Source organism: Equus asinus, chromosome 24, assembly GCF_041296235.1.
Source record: "Equus asinus isolate D_3611 breed Donkey chromosome 24, EquAss-T2T_v2, whole genome shotgun sequence".
NCBI classification, from domain to species: Eukaryota; Metazoa; Chordata; class Mammalia; order Perissodactyla; family Equidae; genus Equus; species Equus asinus.
Window position 1 is genome coordinate 46452260 of NC_091813.1, and position 24410 is coordinate 46476669.

General features: G+C 41.4%; 1 protein-coding gene across 3 annotated transcripts in view; it reads left to right on the plus strand.

Annotated features, from left to right (window-relative positions):
- SLC16A10 (solute carrier family 16 member 10) overlaps positions 1-24132 on the plus strand; it is a 114148-nt gene extending 90016 nt beyond the window's left edge. For 2 of the 3 annotated variants that reach the window (XM_044757552.2, XM_014866189.3), the window contains exons 4-6: positions 8972-9115; positions 19592-19820; positions 22678-24132. In XM_044757552.2, the coding sequence (XP_044613487.1) occupies positions 8972-9115; positions 19592-19820; positions 22678-22910 (606 nt within the window). In that variant the 3' untranslated portion in view covers positions 22911-24132. The remainder of the gene's footprint in view (positions 1-8971; positions 9116-19591; positions 19821-22677) is intronic. The other variant, XM_070496639.1, reaches the window with a different exon arrangement.
- The last annotated feature ends 278 nt before the right edge of the window (positions 24133-24410 follow it).

The following is a 24410-nucleotide window of genomic DNA, read 5'->3' on the forward strand; positions in this document are numbered from 1 at the left end:
TTTGCAGATTCAGATCCTGGGCACGGACCTAGCACCGCTCGTCAAGCCATGCTGTGGCGGCATCCCACATAAAATAGAGGAAGATTGACACAGATATTACCTCAGCGACAATCTTCCTCAAGCAAAAGAGGAAGTTTGGCAATATATGTTAGCTCAGGGCCAGTCTTCCTTACACACACACACACACACACACACACACACAAAATGGTTAAAATGGTAAATGTTATGTGATATAAATTTTATTAAAATAAAAAAGTTAATTAAAAAAAGGTAATGCTTAGGCACAACTATATCAGAAACATAAAAATAGCCACCACAGATTTCCAAAACACACCCAAGGGGATGGTACTACCAAAATTGTGAACCGACGTGTAGTATTTGTTTGAGATCAGGAAGCTGATGCCCCAGATCTTAGACTCAGTCAGGAGTAGAGCTCATGATTTGACTCCAAAGACTTTTTTCCTACTATGCCTAGGCCTTCCTACTCTCAGTCCACAAAAGTTTTCTCTCTGCTCTGCCACCTGCCTTAATCCAGCCCACTCAGGCCTTCTGCCTTCTTATCTATCCTCCTACAGGGGTGTGGTCTTTTTCCTCATGAACACTGTAAAATCACAAGACAGAACTGAACATGTTTAAAATAATGTTAATCACATCCCCCGGGGCGCCCGCCCTGAAATAGTCTTATGTCTTGAGTAAGGGTAGAAAGTTGGGGTAGACAATCTCCAAAGGATGTGGAAATGACAACAGTGGAAAGAAAACTGATCTAAGTTAATCCTAACAATTTTTAATCTTCGTTCAAATAAAAAATATTTTTCAATTTGATGTGAGACTAGGGAGTTAGCAATTAGGTGATTCTTAGACTTCTCAACCCTGTATGCCTTACACAGACTGGAGGAGAAAGAAGCACAGAAGATTTTGGTAAAGGAGTTCTCTAACAAACATCACTAGTCTGATGGGCTCTTAGAAGAAGGTAAAATTTTCATGGAAGGGTCAATTTTTCTTCACTTGAGAGTTAAGGGCAAGACTAAGAAGCTCAATTTGCTTCTCTCAAAACTCAGATGAACCTTAAACTAAATAAATTAAAATTTCAGTAAACCAACAGTCTACTCATCTTTCATTGTTCAAGATGAAATAGAACCAAGTTTGATAATTTACAAAATATCTGGCTTATTGACATTATTGCCTGGGTCATTGAATAAGTAATAGCGTTATCCCAAATCCTAGTGGTTTAAATAATACTTTCTGAAAAATTATACCTTCCTATTTTAAGATGAAGTCTATCTTAAATTTCTAAAATTTAAGTTGTTGAGTGCATTTGTTCATTTTGGACTACTTTTCCAAATTCGTGCAATTCAATTATTGCTTAGACTCCATAACCCACACTTGTCTATTTATTTGCATGCACATTTAGCCAATAGGTGACTTTATCACCAGATAAATCCAGAGTAAGTTTAAAAGAGCATATCCTTTTTTTTTTTTTTAAACAAATGCAAATGTGGAAACACATGCTGCCTCAAAACAGCACTAATCACAAACAGGAGCCCCCATTCCTGGAACTTTTGCAACCCCATGGATCTTCAGAGTGCTATACTGAAGTGGTCAGTCGGTCATGGAGGCAGGCTGTGGGCTGTGCCTGAGGCCTCCGGAGCCACCTTGATACCCAGAGTAGAGGCAGTCTATCTCCTTCACAGACAGCACTGACTAACAGTGCACAGTCCACTGTCTTGATCCAAACCAGCCAGGAGCCACGGGTCTGAGAGAGTGGTGACTCTGTGTGCCAAGAATGAGACTCCAAGAAAAAAACTATCAGAATCAAATTTGAGGGGCCAGCCCTGTGGCGCAGGGGTTAAGTGCGCACATTCTGCTTCAGCGGCCCGGGGTTCGCCGGTTCGGATCCCGGGTGTGGACATGGCACCGCTTGGGAAGTCATGCTGTTGTAGACGTCCCACATATAAAGTGGAGGAAGATGGGCACAGATGTTAGCTCAGGGCCAGTCTTCCTCAGCAAAAAGAGGAGGATTGGCGGCAGATGTTAGCTCAGGGCTAATCTTCCTCAAAAAAAAAAAAAGAATCAAATTTGGATTTGGGTGGAATGAATAAAAATTTAAACCAACAAATTAAACACCTCATTGTTCATGAAAGACTAGAACAATGTTTCATAATTTGTGAAATATCTGGCACAGAAATTGTCAGGGTCACTAAATAATTCCAAGTTACCTAAAAATCCTAGTGATTTATTTCTATTTTAAATGAAGTCCATCTTAACTTCTAAAATTCAGGATTATTTGAACTGGCATCTAAATCCATATTGGCTTTGATTGATAATTCCTCTAGAACATTTTGCCAAATCTTAATCTGACCTTAATAATGCTATGTCAAGGATGGACTATTTATTTTAATCTAAGGGAAATTATTTTCTGAAAAAAAAAAAAGCTGGAAAGGGAATGATAACAAAGGCTTTGAAGAATTTTTAGAGTTAGAAAATGTTTTCAAAATTAGACCAAGGTTTTTCAAGCCATCAGTCATCTTTCTTCCTTCTGAATTCTTTTTCTATTCCCTGGTGGCCGTTAAATAATGTTCACTCTGGAAACTCTCCCTTCCTTTTTTCTCGGTGCTGACGTTTATGTGTCTTCACAGCGCCAGGTGTGATTACTGACACCATGGAAACCCATGTTGATGCAATGGAAAGACTGGCGGTTTAAAAAAACAAACAGAACCAACTACCATGCTTCCTAGAGTCCTGTTAGGCCAAAGGTCAGCTCTCCTCTGGGTCAGCTGCTGAGGAGGCAGTTGGTACCTGCACCGCGAGTTTAGTTGCAGCAAACTATATTATTAGTAAATTGATACCTAAAGATGTTAGTCCTTAAAAACGTTGGCAAGCGAAGAAATTTTGTGTTTCACTTCAAGCATGTTTTAGAGCTGTTGTATTCTCAAAGGACAGCTGATCAAATTTAACAAGCTAAAATGACAGTTTGAGGCTGACCTAATCAATGAATGTCTATCTTAATGGCCATAAAGTCCTATTTCAATACTGAATGATGTAAAGGGCTTAATTTTATGTGCCCAGATCTCTGGAGTTATGTCCTGCCGCCTTTAATCCCCTCCCTGGGCTTACTGGTGTACAGTGCTGTAAAATTCCCTAAAGGAATGCCCTGCTTGTTTAACCTACTTCCTTTCCTTTGCTTAGCAAAAACAGAGATAGAGAAAACACAGGTGTTTAAAAAAGAAAGAATAAACAAGACAAACCCTCATTCCATTCAAAAGATTTCTGTTCATCTTACTTTGAAGTCAAAGGGTAGAGTAAAGTTTTGATTTGCAACAAATTCTGAGATTATCCATTAACCACTCCAGCAGGCTTTCTACACCCTTTCAAATGTAAGTCTAATTTTTAAAGGGACCAGGCTCTTTTCTTTGAGTTTACCTTTGAAAAAGTATATTCAAGCAGAATGGTCTTGTAGAGTTATGGAACAGCTTTTCAAATGTTGAATGGATATCTTCTTAGAAATTACTCTAAACTGCATGCAGATGATTGGCAACAAGCTGAAGCAGCTCATCGCTGGAGTGACTAGCAAGTGAGTCAAAGTGCTCTGAACTCAGTATCCCTGTTGGAAAGGAGGAGGCTGCAGAAATCATTCTGAATTCCAAAGTCACTGAAAATACTGTGTAGCTGTATTACCTGGTTTTTAGATGTACCATGTAAAGATATAGGTCCCCTGGCCTGGCCAGAAGAGTTTCTGCACCTAGAGACAAAATGAGCATGTGCCTACCTGTTGCCCACACCTCTTTTCAGTTTGATCTGAAGAAGAACGGCAGAGGATCAGGGAATCAAAATCATCACAAATGAGGACAGATGATGACTGTGTGCCTGGAATCTGTTTATCCCTGAAAGGGCATGGTAACGTCGATAGCAGTGGGTGATAAATATTGTTGGTTTTCCCCTTGGTTCTGCAGAGGCAGCTGTAGCTCTGTTAGTCCCATAGCCTGCAGTGCACTCGGGCCTGTTTCTGCCCTTGCTTTCCCGGCCTCCCTGAAACACTGCCTTCGTTAGCTCTTGGTACTCGAGACAGCTCTAACTTCAAGTATACCGTCAGAAGCAAAGTCATCTTTGTTTTAATTCTCCCGTGGTTCCCTTTCTTTAACTACTGTTCCCTAAGGATGTTTGTCTAACTTGTCTGCACTCAAGTTTATCATATGCTTCATGTAAGTAATAAATGATATAAACATTACATAAAAGACATTAAGCAAAACCCACTCATCCCCTTAAAAAGGTGAGAGAGAAGGCCAGTTGAGGCTAATGACCATCATGGCGTGGCCAAATAACACAATCTTAGAAAACAATACCGTAGGTAATTAGTGGACCTTTTGACCACTGACCTCCTTGCTTTGCAGATGTGTACCACACTGGGCTTCAAGGGCTTTCAAGGGTTACAAACAGGGATTCGTAAATAAAGTGATTTGGGATTCCCTTCTATTGGGTATTCTTCTGTTGTGAAACCATTTGTCTAGGAGAAGGTTGAGTTTTTAATCCACTTACTTTATTGGAGCTGGTTTTATACCCTGGCCACCCATTTGACTTCCTTCACAGTTGACTCTCTGAGAGCCAGAGGACTCAGTCTGGATTCTCAGTGGAAGAATACTATCTGATGTCTCCAAATGTCTGGCACTGTGGTTCCCCTGAAAGGGTGGGGAGGGCGTGTGTGGGGAGGGGAGAAGGCAGGGCTGAGGCCAATCCAGCGAGATGAATGCTTTCTTAGGCTGCTGCCCTCGACTTCTTAAAAAGAGATCTGCCCCTGGGATCTGGTGAGGGGAGAGGAAACTCTCCCTTCAGTTGGCTGGTCAGAAACATGCCGTCCATAGAGAGAGGCTGTATCACCATTTACTTGAAGTGGGGACGGTTAGGAGGAAGGAGAAACTGTGAAGTAGTTTGCCTTTTTTTCCTTCTTCCACCCATGGATACAGAATGAGCAGATATTTTGGGATATAAATTCTTGGCTATCTTTGGATAACAAACGAATAAATAGGGTTTCACACAATCCAAAAACGGCTTCTGTGGTTAGTGAAAATCGTCATTGCTTGAGGGATGGAAAATGTTTCAGGAGTAGGCAGTGTTCAAGCTGTCAATCAGCCAGGCTCTGGCAACCCCCAAGAAGTGTGCAGCTCTGGAGTAAATAAATATTTGAGAACATAAATAAACGACTAATTCCTGGGTCTGGCTTGGTGGCGCAGTGGTTAAGTTCTTGCACTCCACTTCCGAGGCCTGCGGTTCGCCAGTTTGGATCCTGGGCATGGACCTATGCACCACTTGTCAAGCCATGCTGTGGCAGGCGTCCCACATATAAAGTAGAGGACGATGGGCACAGATGTTAGGGCCAGTCTTCCTCAGCAAAAAGAGGAGGATTGGCAGTAGATGTTAGCTCAGGGATAATCTTCCTCAAAAAAAGGACTAATTCCTGCCCTAAAGGCACATATACATTCAAATAAAGTCTACTTTAAACAACTGCTCTACAAAATGTTATTTCCAGGGCTGGCCCCGTGGCCGAGTGGTTAAGTTCCCGTGCTCCGCTGCAGGCAGCCCAGTATTTTGTTGGTTCGAATCCTGGGCACAGACATGGCACTGCTTATCAAACCACACTGAGGCAGCGTCCCACATGCCACAACTAGAAGGACCCACAACTATGTACTGGGGGGCTGTGGGGAGAAAAAGGAAAAAATAAAATCTTTAAAAAAAAAATGTTATTTCCTATTTAGATAGTAGCCTCTATCAAAAGCTTTGTATTGGTTTAAGTAACTTAGGTTAAATATGGAAACATCTCTTCAACATTTTCATGTCTTTATCTGTGTAACCCCTTATTAGAAATATCAATTTGGCTCAATATTTATGCTTTCTGCTAAACTAAAGTGCATACCGGTCTCCAGAACATGAGAGATAGGCAGGGATTCCTAAAACAGTCCACAGCAACCATGGGAGGCCAGGCTGAGTAGACCACACTGCTCAGTGAGGAGCGACCTCTAGGACCCAGAGAGCCAGCAGCCTCAGATTCTGTTCTCCAGCCCCCCAGATGCCCTTGCTTACTGACCAAGAAAACTTTTTTAGTTTGCAGATTTTGGCTGAAGGTGGGGAGTGGGTATGAGAGGCTGAAGTTTTTGCTTTATTTAAATGACAACAACAAAGTTCAATGAAATAATGCCCCTTATGGTTGAAGAACTAAGTTTCCACTTAGGCATAATTTGAATTTACCTAATTTACCCTCTTTCAAAAGACACAAAACATTTCACCTTATTATTCCTTTTTAGGATTATAAAGTAGAGCAGGGGAAAAAATAAACCACTAATAAAGGATAATAGCAATTTGGCAGGCAGGTGTTCTTAGTTTCATCAAAAGAATGCCTGATAAATTCAGTCTTTTTTGAATACTAAAGAATGTCTTTTAAAAAGTTAGAATAGATCCTTTGGGTGCTTACTGAAGTGGATTATTATATTAGAGTCTGGATTCAGATTCTAAGTAAAGCTGATGAATACACATAATTATATCCCATCTGCCTTAGACCAGGTTATTCATTTTCTTCAGAACTGAACTGGAATCCATCTCTTTCTACCTTGTCTAATCTCACCTGACGGGGAGTGATAAGGGCCTGGAGGAATGAGCCAGTTTGAAGTCACCCTCATCAACATCTGTCTTATTTTTTCAGCAATAGTAAAAAAAAAAAACCCACACAAATTAGTTTCATATTTTATTTAATCAAGATAGCCAAAATACTCTTTCAACATGGAATCAATATTTTAAAATTATTAATGAGATATTTGCGTGCTTTTTTCCCACTAAGGCTTCTAAATTTGCTGTGTATTTTATACTCATAGCACATCTCAGTTTGAATTAGCCCCAGTCCAAGTGCTCACCAGCCCACCGTGGCTCGTAGCTACCATATTAGACAGCACAGTGTTAACACCATGCGTGTAAGGAGGCAGCTGGAGTGGGGCTGGCGTAGCAAAGCAGGAAGCCTTTACCTGTCAAACCAGAGACTGAGCTTTACCCTGGAGGCTATGGGAGCCATAGAAGGATCTTAAACAGAGAAGTGTTATTTTTAATTTTGAACTTAATTTGGCGGTCTCATTAGAGATTGAGGAGTAGGGGCTCAAGCAAGAAGCATGTTAGAAGGGCTGCAGTGATAAGCCCAGTGAGGAGTGGTAAGAACCCGAACTAAAACCCCAGGGACCATGGACCAAAGGAAGTGTGTGAGTGAGACGTAGGAGGTAAAATGGTCAGAACTTGGTGTTGACTACTGGATTTGAAGAGAGGGAGAGGGAGTAAGGGAGTAGGATGGTTATCGGGTTTCTGCCTTGGGTAGCTGAGCCAATAGTAGTCGTGCTCACTGAGATGGAGCCAGGGCAGGTTGTAAAGGGAGATGAGTTTGGCATGGGGCGTACTGACTTTGAGATGCCTTTGCAACAGGCAGGTAGCTCTGTCTAGTTTGACATGGAAGAGTTTACTCAAGAGAATGTGTAGAGTTAGAAGCTAGAAAGGCTGGGTAGGAACACTCAACACTTAAGGTGCCAGTGAAAACTTGAGGCAGTAACAAGAAGGGGATGTAAGGCTGAGGTAGTCAAGGACAGCTTTATAGGAAAAGTGGGATTTAAGCAGAGTCTTAAAGAATGGGTAAGATTTAGAAAGCCAAAGAAGGTAGAAGAGACAGCAGAAACATAGAGAGGTGAGGACATAGCAGACATGTTTAAGCGACACTGTGAGTAAATCTGTCCTGCTAGGCCAGATGGCATTAGGCTGAGATCAGAGCCGGCCTAATGCAGTTTGCAGGCATGCTATGATTGGCTTGCATGGGGTTGGATCATGCAGTGTTCCACATTTAAGTGAGGCGCCAACATTTCCACAGGGAAATCCAGATTTCTGACTTCTCCTTAAAATAAAAGGGAGGCTGGGAGGTAGACTTGGCAACACCAGTGGCCCTATATGGTAATAATCAACTGAAGGGTATGCTCCCTCTCTCCAGTAAGTCTGTTTTATTCCTTTATGCTATTTGCCTGGGTCCTCTAGACATTTGAGTTTGCTACTAGAGTCAAGGATCAGTAGGTAATAAAGGTACAAAGATAGACTAGTGACAGATTATGGAGGGCTTTTAATATCAAACTAAGGAATATAAATGTAGCCAATGGGCAACTGATGAATAATTGATGAGATTAAAGCAGTATTTAGGATTGATGAGATTAAAGCAGTATTTAGGAGGATTATTCTGGACCAGAGTGAGAATACAGATCTTAGGGAGAACAGTTACCAGTTTTGAAAGGGAAAAGATAGATACTATGGTGTTGGCATATCGAAATGGGCTTAAACATGGGGAATGGAAGTCTCAAGGAGATGTCATACAGAAAGGCTGCTAGTGCCACGTGGGAAACATCTGGGCCACTGAGCTTGCTGGGAAATTGGCTTTGCAGGCTTCCAGAATGCAGGCCAGTGTTTGGTGTCAGGGGCAGTGAGTCTGACTGTTTGAAACAACTGTTTGTTTTTGTTATAACATCTCATTGATTTCAGAGAAAGCCGTGGGAGTACAGACATGCTTTTTCTCCTTGCCATCAGCACAGATAAGTGATCACTGAGAACATGGAACTGCTAAGAAAGGCGTGGCAAACCGTGACCACAGGGCTGTGGGAGCAAAGCTCATGTCAGACAGCTGGTGCTCAGCTGCCTGTTTTGTCATCTGATATAACATCTGCCTGGTCACGTTGCCTTCAAAACCTTATCTTATACAAATTCCTATTTCTTTTATGCAAGCTAAGTCGTGTTAGCTTTTCTTCATATGCTCTTCTGAAAAATTATCACAGGAAATTTTATAAATATTCGAATTTGGAAGGGAGTGAGAGTCCACAGCATTGTAGAGACACAAAGGCATTTGTACAGTCTCAAAACTTGTCAAGTTTCCCACCATATTTAGTAGAGTGGCTCCTTTCTCTTTGGTCTACAGATGAAATATGTCAATGAAAGATTTGAAAATGGAAAAAACAAAGAGGTGGTTCTCATGTGCATCGGCATCACTTCAGGAGTTGGACGGCTGCTCTTCGGCCGGATTGCAGACTATGTGCCTGGCGTGAAGAAAGTTTACCTACAGGTACTGTCGTAAGCCTTTTTTCCCCAGAAAAATTATCCTTATTGCCTAAGGCTCTATAAATTCTTCCATAAAAAATGAGAACTATTTTCTAGAACCTAACTTCTATAAGCACATTTTTCAAGGGCAAAATCAGTTACGGGTTTTGGGTTTTCAACATGAGAAATTGGTGATCAAACAACAATCTTCTCTGTTTTGTCATAGAACTCCACCAAACCAAAATGTTTTTTGCCCATTGCTTTTTCTAAGAGGAATGTTTTATTTTTGGCATAGTTCTCATAGTCATGTGCCTTTTTCAATATCTTGTGAAATTCGAGGGGGTGTGTATCTTTTGAACTTCTTTATTGCAAATTGCCTCCTGGGTGTTGTGAGGTGTGCACTAAACAAATGCCAATTCCAAGAGCATATTGACACTCATTAGACAAGTATTTAAGTGACTCCTCCATGCCAGACAGTGTGCTAAATGCTGCAGATAAAACAGGATCTGTGCCCTCAGTAGTTAATGGTCTCATGGGGAGACAGATAAAACAGTGTTGCAGCACATGGAATGATGGGTATCTAGATGGGCGCCATAGAAACATAGGCGCCAAGCATCTGAATCACTAGTGAGGGTCTGAGCAGGCTTCCTGAGCTGGTGGGGTGTTAAGAGGTAAGCAGTAGTTAGATAGATAAGGAAGACAGAGAAGGGTGTCCCAAGCAGAGAAAACCACACTGGCAAAGAGACAGAGGTGCAACATCGTATGTTATATCTTGGAAACTGAATGCTTGAGCAGAATACAAAGAGAATAGGTTGATTGGCTGGGGTGGGTAGGCAGGAGCCAGGTTGGGAAGGGCCTTTAAGAGCACAAAAGTGGATGAACTCTATCCTGAAATCTACCAGGAGCCATTAAAGGATTTTAAGCAAGAGAGCGACATGACATGGGTTGTATCTTATAAAGCTTAATCCAGTAACTGTGAAGGGTAGAATGAAGTGGAGGAGGAGGCAAGAGGTGAGATAATCACAAAAGGCCACATATCGTATGGTTCCAATTTTATGAAATGTCCAGAATAGGCAGCTCCATAGAGACAGAAAGTAGATTAGTGGTTGCAAGGAGCCAAGGGAGGAGGGAATGGGGAGTAACTGCTGCTGGGTATGGGGTTTCTTTTTGGGGTGATATAAATATTCTAAAATTAGACAATAATGATGGTTGTACAGCCTTGTTAATGAACTAAAACTCACTGAATTTTTCACTTTAAATGGATGAATTTTATGGTATGTGAATTTATAGCTTAATAAAGCTGTTTAAAAAAAAGAGAGAGAGGAGGCAGAAAGACTAGTTGGAGACTATTGAAGTAGTCTAGGCAGGAAGAACCAAGGCAGAGATACTAGTATCAAACAGGGAGTGAAGCAGGGATACAGGGAATGAGAGTTTGCTGGAGCCACCTGAGCTGGGGTGAGATTTGCGGCTCGGGTAACAGAGTGGATGGTTTTACTGTTTTATCAAAATCAGTAATACAGTAAAATCAAAGTAAGATGATGAGTTCATTTTGCCATGTTAAGTTTGTGGTGCTTGTGGGAAAGCCAGGTTGAGTTCGAAGGTCATGAAAGCATCTGGATAAGAGTGGGACTTTAGCATTCCTGGGCTGTAGGGGGTGAGTGGAGGGCCAGGGGTGTGCAAGGGAGACTGAAAGGGAGCGGCCAGATTGGTAGGAAAAAGCAGGGCATTGCGTGTTTTCAGGCGCAGGAATGGTCAGCAGTGTCACTAGCTAGTAAGAGGGCTGGCACGTTACAGGCTTAAAGGTTTTCATTGGATTTAGCCACGGAGGGTAGTTTCAGTGGAGTGGCAGCTGCAAAAGACTGATCATGATCAGTTGAATAAGTGGAAATAAGGACAACTTTTCCCAAAAGCTTGGCTGTGGAAGGAAGGTAAAGGAGAGCCAAAAGGGGGACTTGGGACTGGGGACTGAGTGTGTCTGCTCACAGTATAGATGAGAGGCAGTATTTGAACAGGGTCTGGAAGGAGAGGTGGAATTCGGGCACAGGAAAATGATTAGAAGAGGCATTTATTGCAGGTAAAGTAACTTCCGTCAATTGATTTGAAGTAATACCAGCCACCATTTATTGAGCACTTCTACCGGCCAGACGATGAACTAAGTGCTCCCCATGCATCATCTCCTCTACTCCTCACCCCGGCCCTTTGAGGAAGGTACCATCATTCTGTCCTCTTAGAGTTGTGAACCTGGAGGAACAGAGAGGCCACCTCACTGTGGGTCTGTGTGTGTACAGGTCCAGGCAGACAGCCTCGGGAAGCAGTCTACACAGCTAGAAGGAAGTGTAGGCAGCTGGTAGAGTGCTACTTTTTAAAGTATTTCCTGTACTATGATCATTCCCCCTTCTGTTAATACTTGTGGATTTCCTTGTGGAACATTTAGCAGAACATTTGGTCTTGTTCTCAAGTGTCAAGGGAGCCCTCTAATGGACGTTTGTTGCATTATGGACTTTGGGCTTCCTCTCATTTATTCAAAAAATTCTGAGTGCCTACTGTGCCCAGAGCACCAGCCTAGACCCTGGCGGGGGTGATACAAACAAGACAGACATGGTCCCTGAGTTCCTGGAGCAAGACTCGAGGCAGGAAAAAGCTAGGCATGTTTGGGAACTCAAGAAGACAGGAGAGTGGCATGGGAAGAGGTTGGAAAGTTAGGAGGGGCCAGATTATACAGGGCTTTGAAAGCCAAGATGCAGAGAGATTACTTTAGGTCTAACGGGTCTTTGAGGGAGAATGATGCAGTCTGAGTTTACATTTTAAAGTCATTGTGGTTGCTGTGTGTGTGGAGGATGGATTACTGAGAGGGAAGCAAGAGTGCAAGAGGGGAGGAAGACCATTAGGAGGTCAGTGCAGTAGTCCAGGTGAGAGGATGGAAGTCTAGCCTAAGGATGAAGTCATGATATATTTTATACATCAACATTTTACTCCAAAACAACTTTTGAAAGTTTTCCTCACTACAGGTGGGGCATTCAGGTCATTTATAACATTTTTGGGTCACATTTTAATACATATTTTGTGTAATTTACAAAAGAAAGTATAGCCTTTCCTAATATGTCCCATGTTTGGTAGGCAGTTACACAGCAGTCAGTTGGAAGTCGGTAATTTCATTTTGGATGAAAGGTTAGCTTCAACTTGGCTTCGTTTAGGTCTTAGCTGGTTTTTTTCATCCAAATGTGGTGCAGTTTTTGTGGCAGCCAATAGCTGATGCTGAGTCACAGGTGAGATGACTCATTTCAGAGAGGCCTGTGAAGGGGAAAGAGGCCTTCAGTGTGTCCTGTGGCTGCTGGGAGCCACCAACTGGGCTCCATCTAGTGAACACAGTGGCTCAGGAGCCCATGAAGCCCAACCCATGGGAGCTCCTGGACTTGCTCCTTGAATCACTCTCTTCTTCTTCTCCCTGCCCTCCCTCTCTCCCTCCTTTTTCCTCGCTCCCCTGCCCCAACTCCCAAACATTCAGTGTGCTTTTGATTCTTGGCTCTTTCTTCTCTGCTGCGACCAACTCCAGCTCTGCCTGTTTGCTCATTCCTCTTTCTCTCTCCCTCCCTGGCTGGCTGCCTTTGGGCCCGGCCTTTAAGGGTTGGAATCCTGCTGCTTACCTTTCTCTCCTTCCTTTCATTGGTGGTATGTTTTCTCAGATATAACCACTTCCCTGCTTTCATCTGTTATAGCCCAACCTCATGGGGCTGTGACAGTTGTCTCCACTCCTTGTCCTCTTGAAGCCGCTTCTGAGTAGCAGCTAGGTACAGAAACACTCATGGCCTCCCACGTGGTCTCTTTTCTGGTCACAGTCATCTTGGGTTTGGGAGCCTGCAGAGCAGAAGAGCACAGGCTCTGGAGTGAGACATGAGTTCACCCTAGTCCTGCCATCAACTTGTCTCCAGAACCAACAGAGGGCTGTGGTGGGGATTCATGGTGACAGCTTATGTACAGTGCCGGCTGAGAGTGGATGACTGATGAGTCCTTGCTTTTATGTTTTAATATTCTATTAAATACTGAGGCAGATCCAGATTTACAACAGTGCTCAAGAAAGCAGACCTTGGTTATCTGGAACTAGAGATCTTTCCTTCTAGGTAACAAAGAGTTTAGGAGTATATCTCACACTTTGGCTTAAGAGTTCTCAATTTAAACTTACATCAAGGGCTGGATTCCAGGTATTTTTAGCCTAACAATTTTAAATGCTGAGCAAAGAGATAACGAACTGCATTAAATAGAATAAACAATGGTTAAAAAAATCTTTGCAAAGGTCCCCAGAGTGTGTTACTTTATTGGGAGAGGAAAGGCTGTGTCCCGTATCTTCTTACCACCTTTCTTAACTTGAGGCTTGTCTTTCTAGTCACCGTTAAATTACTACAGTTTTGTGTCTTTAATATATAACTGTTTCAGAAGTGTGAGAGTGTTTCAAAGGTTTGAAAGTTATGGGTCCATAATCAAAGTATTGAGAACTGTGGATTTAGATCATTTCCCATTGTGTCGTATTTCTCTGTGACATGGACATTGAGGTGTGGACATCATATCCATGGATGTAAAGCAGACAAACCTAGATAATGTGTGTGTGCACAGGGAAGGTTTAGGAGGATGCAAACCACATCGCTGGGTTGTTCCTGACCAGGAAAGTGGGCCTGAGTTGAGGGTGGGAGGGGGTTGAAGGGAGACTTTCATATATTACTGTGTACGTTTTTCTAAGGTTTGAATTTTGTAAAGAATATATTCATGAGTTACTTTTGTAATTTAGAAGTTTTTTTTTGTAACTGAGAAAAATGAATCACTTTTCTATCTGTCTTCCTGTGTAAGCTTCCTCTTCTGGCTGAGGTAGAATGAAGTGATAGTGTCGCCCAGGTTTTTTTCATTCCATTTTTAGCATTTTACACTTTCCTAAAGATGCCTTGGGATAAAGGTATATGCTTTGCTAAACGTAAGCTATTTCCAAAGTGGTATCCAAGCACTTAGCCAGTCCCCAGCCTGAACAAGGAATGAGACCACGAGGCCCTCTTCTCACCTGGGCTGTGCCCTGGAGCCAGTTCCTCCATCAGGCAGAAATGCGGGACTCATGTGCCGTGGAGAGAGTGGCACAGACTCCCTGTGAAGCACTTTAAAAGGACAGTGGCCTCTGTGTGCTTTAGGAGAAGCCAGCCACTCAGCTGTTGCCTGAACACTTCCCTTTAATTGGTGATGGACCAGCAGATCTCTACTGCCAACTGCTTTCTGCCCTGGGTTCCTAGCCAGAGGCTCTGAAAGTCTGGAAACTTTATACTGAATAAATTTACAGGAGCAACACTTAAATCTAACTGTGGCCAGTTGTGTGTCTGCCTCTGAAAAATGCCTTCTGCTTGTTCAGGTGCAGCTCATTTTTCCTCTTGAGTTATACTTAGATTCCTGAGCAAAACTTAAAGTGACATTTCTCCAAGAATGCTCTCTTTGTGATAGAAACGGGAAAGGCAATAGCAAAAAAATGTTTTTGTTCTTAGGTATGTAAACTAGCTCAAGCAGGGGGTTATTCTTCTACAGCCTATAATGTTATGACAGAAGATATTTCCTCCGATGGTTTTAAGGAAACAAAAGCAAGAAAGACACCTCAACTGTCAATGCCTTATTAAATGTCAGTGCTAGAGCCTAGAAGAGAATTAGGGACCCTTGAACCCCTTATTTAAATCCAACCAGAACTGCTGTGTTTGAGGAGGAAAAAAAATATTGTATATAATAATAAATTTACTCACCTTTCAAACTGGGGTCCAATATCTACAGATCACTATTTTTTTTAATTTATTTTATTATTTAATTAAAAAAATTTTTTTTTTTTTGAGGAAGATTAGCCCTGAGCTAACTGCTGCCAATCCTGCTCTATTTGCTGAGGAAGACTGGCCCTGAGCTAACATTCATTCCCATCTTCCTCTACTTTGTAAGTGGGACGCCTACCACAGCATGGCTTGCCAAGCAGTGCCATGTCCGCACCTGGGATCTGAACTGGCCAACCCTGGGCCTCTGAAACGGAATGTGCGCACTTAACTGCTGCGCCACCAGGCCGGCCCCTATAGATCAGTATTTGATATGTGGATCAATATTTATTTTGGGAAGTGATGAGGAAGTACTGAGCCTCCTCTGTGAACAGTTTGCTAAACCTTGTGGCTCCTTGTGGCTCAAGTGTCCCTGCATGTGAGAAATAGGTAGGTCCTCACCAGCTTGGCCTACTTACCTCCTAATTTAGCTACATTTTGGGGAGTAACAGCGGCTGAGAAAGAGCACCGTTTCTCACTAGCATTGCTACAAATAAGGTAGAAGAAGCTAGTTATTTTCTGAGAAATGCTAAAGAATAAATGTGTATATTTCTGTGAACTCAATTCTTTTTTTTTTTTTTTGAGGAAGATTAGCCCTGAGCTAACATCTGCTGCCAATCCTCCTCGTTTCGCTGAGGAAGACTGGCCCTGAGCTAACATCCATGCCCATCTTCCTCTACTTTATATGTGGGACCCCTACCACAGCATGGCTTGCCAAGCGGTGCCATGTCCACACCTGGGATCTGAACCAGCGAACCCCGGGCCGCCAAAGCGGAACATGCACACTTAACTGCTGTGCCACCGGGCTGGCTCCTGTGAACTCAATCCTTAAAGAAAACCAAGAAATTTTACTTTTAAATAACTAACAATTTTTATTTAATAATTGCCATTAAGTTTAACAATTTTAAGTAACAATTATTGTCAAATAATTGAAAAAGAATATAAATTAACATATTTTGAATTGAGAAAAGGAGAACTTGCAATTAGGTAAAGTATCAAGAAGTAATATGCTCAGGGCTGGCCCCGTGGCCAAGTGGTTAAGTTCGCGTGCTCCGCTGCAGGCAGCCCAGTGTTTCGTTGGTTCGAATCCTGGGTGCGGACATGGCACTGCTCATCAAACCACGCTGAGGCAGTGTCCCACATGCCACAACTAGAAGGACCCACAATGAAGAATATACAACTATGTACCGGGGGGCTTTGGGAGGAAAGGAAAAAATAAAATCTTTAAAAAAAAAAAAAAAAGAAGTAATATGCTCAAAATATAGTAATAAATTTGAAACTCTTAAGTGAATGATTTTCTTTTTACAAAACTGACCAAAGAACAAAATTTTGAAGGGGCCAAAAATGGATAGAAAAATCAGGGTAACTACCAAAAGTAAAGTGCCTGGGTCTCATGTTATATAAACTGGTCCAAGAAACCATTCATTTGTTGAGCAAAATTGACTTTGTGCCAAGGAGTGTGCTGGGCTTCCAACAGTTCACTCTGGTTCTCTTATCTTGGAAGAGATGTGCACCGAACAAAATAGTAAAAGAATAGGAAGCACGTTCAGAGAAGTAGGTATCTTCCTGAAAGCTGGCCTCACAGAGCTACAGTGGTGTGCTGGGGATGTTTGGTCTGTGGCTTTGCCAATTAAACCCATTGAATCTGGCCCCATAGGGCCCTAAAGTTTTAGGCTGGATTCTCTGGAGTGTGTGATGACAGATTGTTTCAAACATTCAAATGACTTTCCATGTTTATCTCCTTTTATGTTTGTAGGTAGAGTTTTAAAATGTAACTATTATTAAGAATATTAGGGTTTGTCTGGTTAGTTTTTCAATAAAAATAACTCCTTAAATCTTTACCTACTTGTTAATTTCACACCACTTTCTCCATTTTGATTTCTCTTTAGACCTCTTTTTGTTTAGATGGGAAGCATCAGGAAGTCTTTTTACTTGCTCGAGGTCACAGAGAGCCAGGACCTGGTCTCGTCCCTCTGAGCCTTAGTTCTTTCCAATCCCCCAGGATGCAAACCCAATCATCACCCACTGCTAAGAAATTATGCTTGTGCCTCCTGGAAGTTGTGTTGAAGGAAATGGTGTTTCAGCAGAAAATAAAAAATCAGCAGAATGGGGAGGTTGTGTTCTTTAGAAAATGTGAAGTGCCAGAAGTGCCAGACTTACTTTTCAAATAGTCAACTCAGAGTCTTAAAGAAATTATAATTCTACTATAAAGCCATATTTTAGTAATGAAGAAGAAAAACTTCCTCAGCTATATGGTATAATGGTGTCACAAAGAGACCTAACGTGGAGTTTGAAACCCTTTTCAAGAGCATCTTTCTTATTGTGGGGTCAGTGGACCCCTTGTGGTAAAGTCACCTGGGGAGCTTGTGAAAACCACCATTCCTGGATCCCGGCGCTCACACCCTGCATCTTCAGGAGCTCCTCAGGGCATCCTGATGCACACTAAGGTTGTGGGGGGCTGCCCTGAGGTGTGCTTCCAAGCTTGGTATGCCATGGGTGTGCCTAGTGGGTCCTCGGAAAAACAGAACAGATGAAGATGGTGATCCCGATGGCTGCTTTGTATGGTCTCTCTCTTCCTCTCCAGCCCCACTGTCGTTGGAGGGGACCCTCTAGGAACAGTTCCGTCTGCTTCCTGTTGCTGCCCATGCAGACCATGGGTTCCAGGTTGGCTCCATCTGTGCTTTGGGCACGTTACTAAACCTCTCCCAGCATCACTATCTTCATCTTTATAATGGGGATAACATTAGTACCCACTTCAAAAAGTTGTTGTTAGGATCACCATCTAAGGTGCTTAGACAAATGGTTGGCATTTAATAAACACTATATAAACGATAGTTGCTATTTTATGCATACTTTAAAAAACCTGTTTTCTAAAACATTTCTTCTGCTGACTAGTGAACTGTCTCATTTTAATTAATTCTTTGCCTTAAAAAGTTATTGAATTGTCTGCTCCTTCTTTTTTCCTACCCGTCATACTTGGAATATACAGCTCTGGCAACATCTAGAATCCTTCCTGTGTGCTTGTTTCTCTACATGTTCATTTTCCCACAACCCAAAGTTAGGAGCCAGGTCTTATTCACATGGCATAGTACATAGCATGTAGCACAGTAGCTGCCAAATGGCAGGCAACATCGGGTGTTTGATTCTGTTAACTGCTCTAACACTAAAATGAAAGTATTCGATGACTCAGAATATTTCTCAACCTTAACTCTGGGGTGTTTAAATAGGATGTATCTGTGATACACCACCAGAAGACATAATGTTTGAGAATATTTTTTGATAATAATAATATTGATTTATACTATCAAAGTAATAAAAATGGACTACATAAATTAGTTCTTAGCATGTTATAGAAGAATATGTTTACATGTTTACTGTTTTCATTGCATATTATGCATCATATATTTTCTATGACAGAGTCAAACTTAATTGGAATCTGAATAATCAAAATTCAGTACATATTTATATCATACATATCAAATCATTATTAATATCTCCTTTTAGGTTAGTAGTTGCTTTTTGTACTTTGGTGCTCCTGTGTTGAGTGTATAGATATTTATAAGGGTTAGGTCTTCTTGGTGGAGTGTCTCTTTCATCATTACATACTGCTCCTCTTTGTTTCTCTTTACCTGTCTTGTCTTGAAGTCTACTTTGTCTGCTGTAAGTATTGCAACACCTGCTTTCTTTTGTTTGCCATTAGCTTGGAGTATCATCTTCCACCCCTTCACTCTGAGCCTGTGTTTGTCTTTGGAGCTGTGTCCTGGAGGCAGCCTACTGTTGGGTCTTGTTCTTTAATCCATCTCGCCACCCTGAATACATATCAAATCATAGTTACTCATTTTAATCTCTCTCACTTGGTCTGAATATGCTCATCATGTCTGGAATATTAGCAGGCAGTATGTTTTAAATTGATTATTTAAATATCTAAAACTTACATCACTGTATTCCCCAAACTGGAAACTGTGTGATATGAAGAACTGAACTTGCTGGCATATTTTTATTTTGCAAAGGACTAATACCAATAAAGTGTATATAATTTCAAAGGTAAAATTTAAAAATCAAATTTTTTTTTTTAAAGATTTTATTTTTTCCTTTTTCTCCCCAAAGCCCCCCAGTACATAGTTGTGTATTCTTCGTTGTGGGTTCCTCTAGTTGTGGCATGTGGGACGCTGCCTCAGCGTGGTCTGACGAGCAGTGCCATGTCCGCGCCCAGGATTCGAACCGACGAAACACTGGGCCGCCTGCAGCGGAGCGCGCGAACTTAACCACTCGGCCACGGGGCCAGCCCCTTAAAAATCAAATTTTGATGAATGAATTTGAACTGATATTCAAAGGGCAATATTTATTGAGCACTGACCAGATATAAGATCCTTAAACCTTATAATATCTAGTTCAAAGATGACTTCTGTACAGATTCTGACCTCAAAGAGCTTACAGGCTGGAAGGGAAAGTAAGTATATAAAAATAGTTACTTTCTTCTTGTCCTTTACTGGAAATATTGAGAAAGTGCTAGGAGAACTCGGGGCGATGATTATGGGAAGTTATTATATATATAAAATCAAGGTGCACTGGGCTGGGGAGGTGACTAACAATAACCACTTAAAAGTCCTAAGCATGTTGCTCAGTAATAGTAACATTCTCTTTTCCTGAGAGCAGAGTTGACATTGTGCTGTCTGTCCTAGGTGCTTTCCTTTGTCTTCATTGGTCTCATGTCCATGATGATTCCCCTGTGTAATGACTTTGGGGCCCTCATTGCTGTATGTCTCATCATGGGTCTCTTCGATGGATGCTTCATTTCCATTATGGCCCCCACTGCCTTTGAGTTAGTTGACACCTGGGATGTCTCTCAAGCAATTGGATTTCTGCTCGGATTCATGTCTATACCCATGACTGTGGGCCCACCCATTGCAGGTAAATGTAATGATTCTCTGGTAATTATATTCATAGCATTTTCTACTGCAGGTCCCAAGTCTCACTTATAGGTAAAATGTATTATGATTTATTGGTTACTGGTCTTTTGTGTGCCTTATCTATAACATTTTTAATAAGACCGCTATGGATGGCATGTTGAAAAAGTTTGCTGAAGAGTTTCTCTTATCCTTGTTGATACCTAAAATACTCAATAAAATGTGTATTAGTAAACTTCTGGGCTTTAAGCTTTCACAATTCCTATATTTCACTTAGTATGTGTTTTGGAGGAAAGGGAACATGGTTTCTTTTTTAAAAGAAATGAAGATTCTGAAAGATTTCTAAATATGTACGCTTTGTATAACATATCTCCTGAGAAATAATTAATGCAAAATAACATTTAGTGGAAACAACCCAAGTGTCCATCAGAGGAATGGATAAATAAAATGTGGTATATCCATACAATGGACTATTATTCAGCCATGAAAAGGAATGAACTGTGCTGATACATGCCACCAGGTGGATGAACCTTGAGAACATCATGCTAAGTGAAAGAAGCCAGATACCAAGGTCACATATTGTATGATTCCATTTATGTGAAGTATTCAGAATAGGTGAATCCATAGACACAGAGGGCAGATTGGTGGGTGCCAGGGGCTGGAGGGAAGGGAGATGAGGGAGTAACTGCTTAATAGGTATGGAGTTTCCTTTTGGTGTGATGAAAATATTTTGGAACTAGATAGAGGTGGTGGTTGCACAACATTATGAATGTACTAAATGCCACTAAAATGGTTACTTTTATGTTATGTGAATTTCACCTTTAGTATAGACATGTCTCATGTTCAATATTACTTGGGTGACAGTATGAATTACTATGATAAGATCTGATAAAATTATGAATACATTTACATGTACAGTAGTCCCCTCTTATCCACGGGGATATGCACCAAGACCCCCAGCGGATGCCTGAAACCGCAGATAGCACCAAACCCTATATATACTATGTTCTTTTCACTTAAAGGAAGCACTTCACAGCTTCTCTTTGGCAAGTCTGAATTGCCAGCATCACTACTCTTATACCTTGGGGCCATTATTAACTAAAATAAGAGTTATGTCAACACAAGCACTGTGATACCTTGATAGTTGATCTGATAACCAAATGGCTTCTAAGTGACTAATGGGCAGGTAGCATATACAGTGTGGATACTCTGGACAAGGGATGATCCATGTCCCGGGCAGGAGGGAGCAAGATTTCATCACGCTACTCAGAATGGCAGGTGATTTAAAACTTAAAAATTGTTTATTTCTGGAATTTTCCATTTGATATTTTTGGACCACAGTTGAGCACGGGTAACTGAGACTGCAGAAAGTGAATCCTCAGACAAGGGGGTGACTACCTCATGTACCGTCATCTGTGTGTGGCACGTGAGGGGCTCCATGAAGTTCAGCTCAGTTCATTCTCATATCCAGCACCACACATATCTAGCAGCTTTGCTGGTTGGGAACCCAGTCATGAATCAAGCAAGCAGAGTCACTACTGAGCAGACCAGATAAAATTTAAGTTCTTCTGAAGGTTACAGCCTCCCTGTAGGAGAACCCTCAGTCCTTCCCTTCTGCCGCAGGTAATACACTATTCACATTACTTTTATACCTTACAAGCTCAGTTTCTTAGGGTTTCCAAGCCCACAGCACTTTAGTAGGAATGGTGTTTGCTACTAGAAGTAACTGATAACAGACAAAGAATAAAGGAGGTAACAGGAAACTTCCAGGGCAGATAGAGGAACACACTGCAACTGGCGCCAGAAAGCCCCTGCTCACCAGGAGGCTGCGAGGGATCACGGCATTACAGCCAGACATGGTAGTGTTCACAAGGATGAAAGGTTCGCTTATATAGGGAACATTCTGATTCAGGAGAGAGGAAAATCCTATATTTAGATATATTGCATATTTTAGTTTTTATCCAAAATGAATGTATACTTTTTTTTATGTGTTGGTACTTCACTGGACGAGTCCCCAGCTGTTTATGCAGCAGAGTCAGATATTCAGTACACTATGTTCCCTGGACGTTTCAGATAACTGAAGTATATATAGTAACTGAAATATTGTATAGTAAAAGTTACAGAAGTTTAAAAACACTAAGATAACTTTTAAAATCTGGATTTTGGTAGAGAAATTAGAAGTAAGAAGTTCTCTAAATAACAGTTTTCAGAAGCAGAGCCCAAGGGCCTATTAGAGAGCCACACATTATATTCTTCTCTCTTCCTCCAAGTGCTGACATGCCTTACTGTCTCTCCAAAATGTATTTAACAACCTAACTTTTCATCCTAACTCTCAGATTTATAATTTTTCATGATTTTGGGTTATAATTTTTCATGATTTTGCGTTATAATTTTAAATAGTTTCATCTTATTTCATAAACAGGCCCAAAAAAGGTTTGAAATGTAGGCATTTTGAGGTATATGTGTGTATGAGAGAAGTTTCAGCTGGTGGTCCGTCCACTTTTAGCTGAAATAAGGACCTTTACACTACGTGTCAGAATACCCTGAATGGCCTCTGAAGGGTTTTGAGAAAGCCAAAGCTTGGTTGCAAAGATTTTTTTCTATGTAATATCTTGATATGGAAACTCAGAGGCCTGTAGTCTGTGACAAGATTAAAGATATGAGATCTTTTCCTTCCTCATACCAGAAAAGGCTTTATTTCAGACCCCTTTCCTAAAAAATGTCTGATATCTGAGATGTTGTTTGAACTAGTGCTGCTGAGATGAAGTTATCAGGTAGGGAATAGAGCATCAGTGTGACTGATCTGAGACCCGTAAGAGCCACACTTGTTTTCTCTTGGTGACAGTTTTCTCCCTCCCCAGGGTTACTTCGTGATGAGCTGGGCTCCTATGACGTGGCATTCTACCTCGCTGGAATCCCCCCCCTTATTGGAAGTGCTGTCCTTTGTTTTATCCCGTGGATCCACAGTAAGAAGCAAAGAGAGATCAGTAAAACCACTGGAGGAGAAAAAATGGAGACAATGCTGGAGAACCAGAACTCTCTGCTGTCAAACTCATCTGGAATCTTTAAGAAAGACTCTGACTCTGTTATTTAATGTCTTATATACCTCCACCAGACTGGATTTGCTTTCAGAATTTTAAACAGTTTTCCCTTTTATATGAATTGCAAATTTCTTATTTTTTAATCACATCCTGAGAATAGCACAGCAATTGGAAAATAGAGCCCTGATTACTCCAAGAACCATTTTCTGCCACCAAATAGCCGTTCGGTATTTCCATGAGTCTGAGGGCAGAGACTTGGGTACATGGAAACATGTCTGAAAGTCAAATATTGTGAGAATTTGAAGCTATTTCAGTAAAAAGCAACTCTGGAAACTGTGAATGTATTTAGCTTGTACAAATATTTAAAAATACCTCAAGCTATACTGAAAGGGTTGCAGTTTGGTTAGGACTAGAAATATTTTTTGTTGTCTTACATGGCGTTTTGAGTTCTGGTATCTCTGTTTTAATTTCTTCTGCTATTTGGAAACTTTTTACAAAATTTAAGCTTGGATTCTAGACAATGTCAGATTTACCTAAACCTCAAGTCTGTGTTAAAGTTGCTTGTCTGCTGTTAAATAAGCCATGAAATTAAGTTATTCTGACTTGCTCCAGTGTCAGGGGACCACCTTGGAGCAGATGATAACACTGTATTCGAAACCAGTGTTTGGGATGAAAAGGATCCTGTTCCTGGGAGCAGAGCAGTTCAGGAATCAGGCATTTCTTTCATTTACGTTTGTTCCCTGTGGGTTTGCAGTGTGTCTTACTCAAGTAGCCAGAAACTCCCCAAATTTCTGAATTTGTTTAAATTGTAACAATAAAGTAAAATAGAATGAACGAAAGATATTCTGGCAGTTTTAACGTAGAATTTTTCTGGCTTCTGAATTTGTTAGGACTAGGACCTGAGATTTAAACAAAGTCTTACTGAGCATGTTGTTAAGTTGTAGTTTCAGGCACAAATGGGGGGGCGAAAGTCTTTGTATTCATGAAGAAAATATCTATTTGTGATAGAAACAACAATTGCTCAAATTGGTTTATGAAATTAATGGGTCTTGAAAGGTTAAAAGCACTCATAAAGAGAAACAACTCTCGGGCCGGCCCGGTGGTGCAGTGGTTAAGTGCGCACATTCCGCTTCGGCGGCCCGGGGTTCACCGGTTCAGATTCCGGGTGCGGACATGGCACCGCTTGGCAAGCCATGCTGTGGCAGGCATCCCACTTATAAAGTAGAGGAAGATGGGCATGGATGTTAGCTCAGGGCCAGTCTTCCTCAGCAAAAAGAGGAGGATTGGCAGTAGTTAGCTCAGGGCTAATCTTCCTCAAAAAAAAAAAAAGAGAAACAACTCTTATATTTCCAAAACTTCCTGGCAAAAATTTGCATTCATATGTATTCACCCTAGTGTCCTGCCCATTAACATTCCCAGTAGTTTTTCTGTTTATACACAGACAATTGTAAGAAAGTCATTGGAGTTTTAAGGACCTAAAATTAAAACCAAAGTCATGCCATGATTCCGGCTCATCTATGAAAAATAGGAACAGTGACCTCATCCCTGAAACT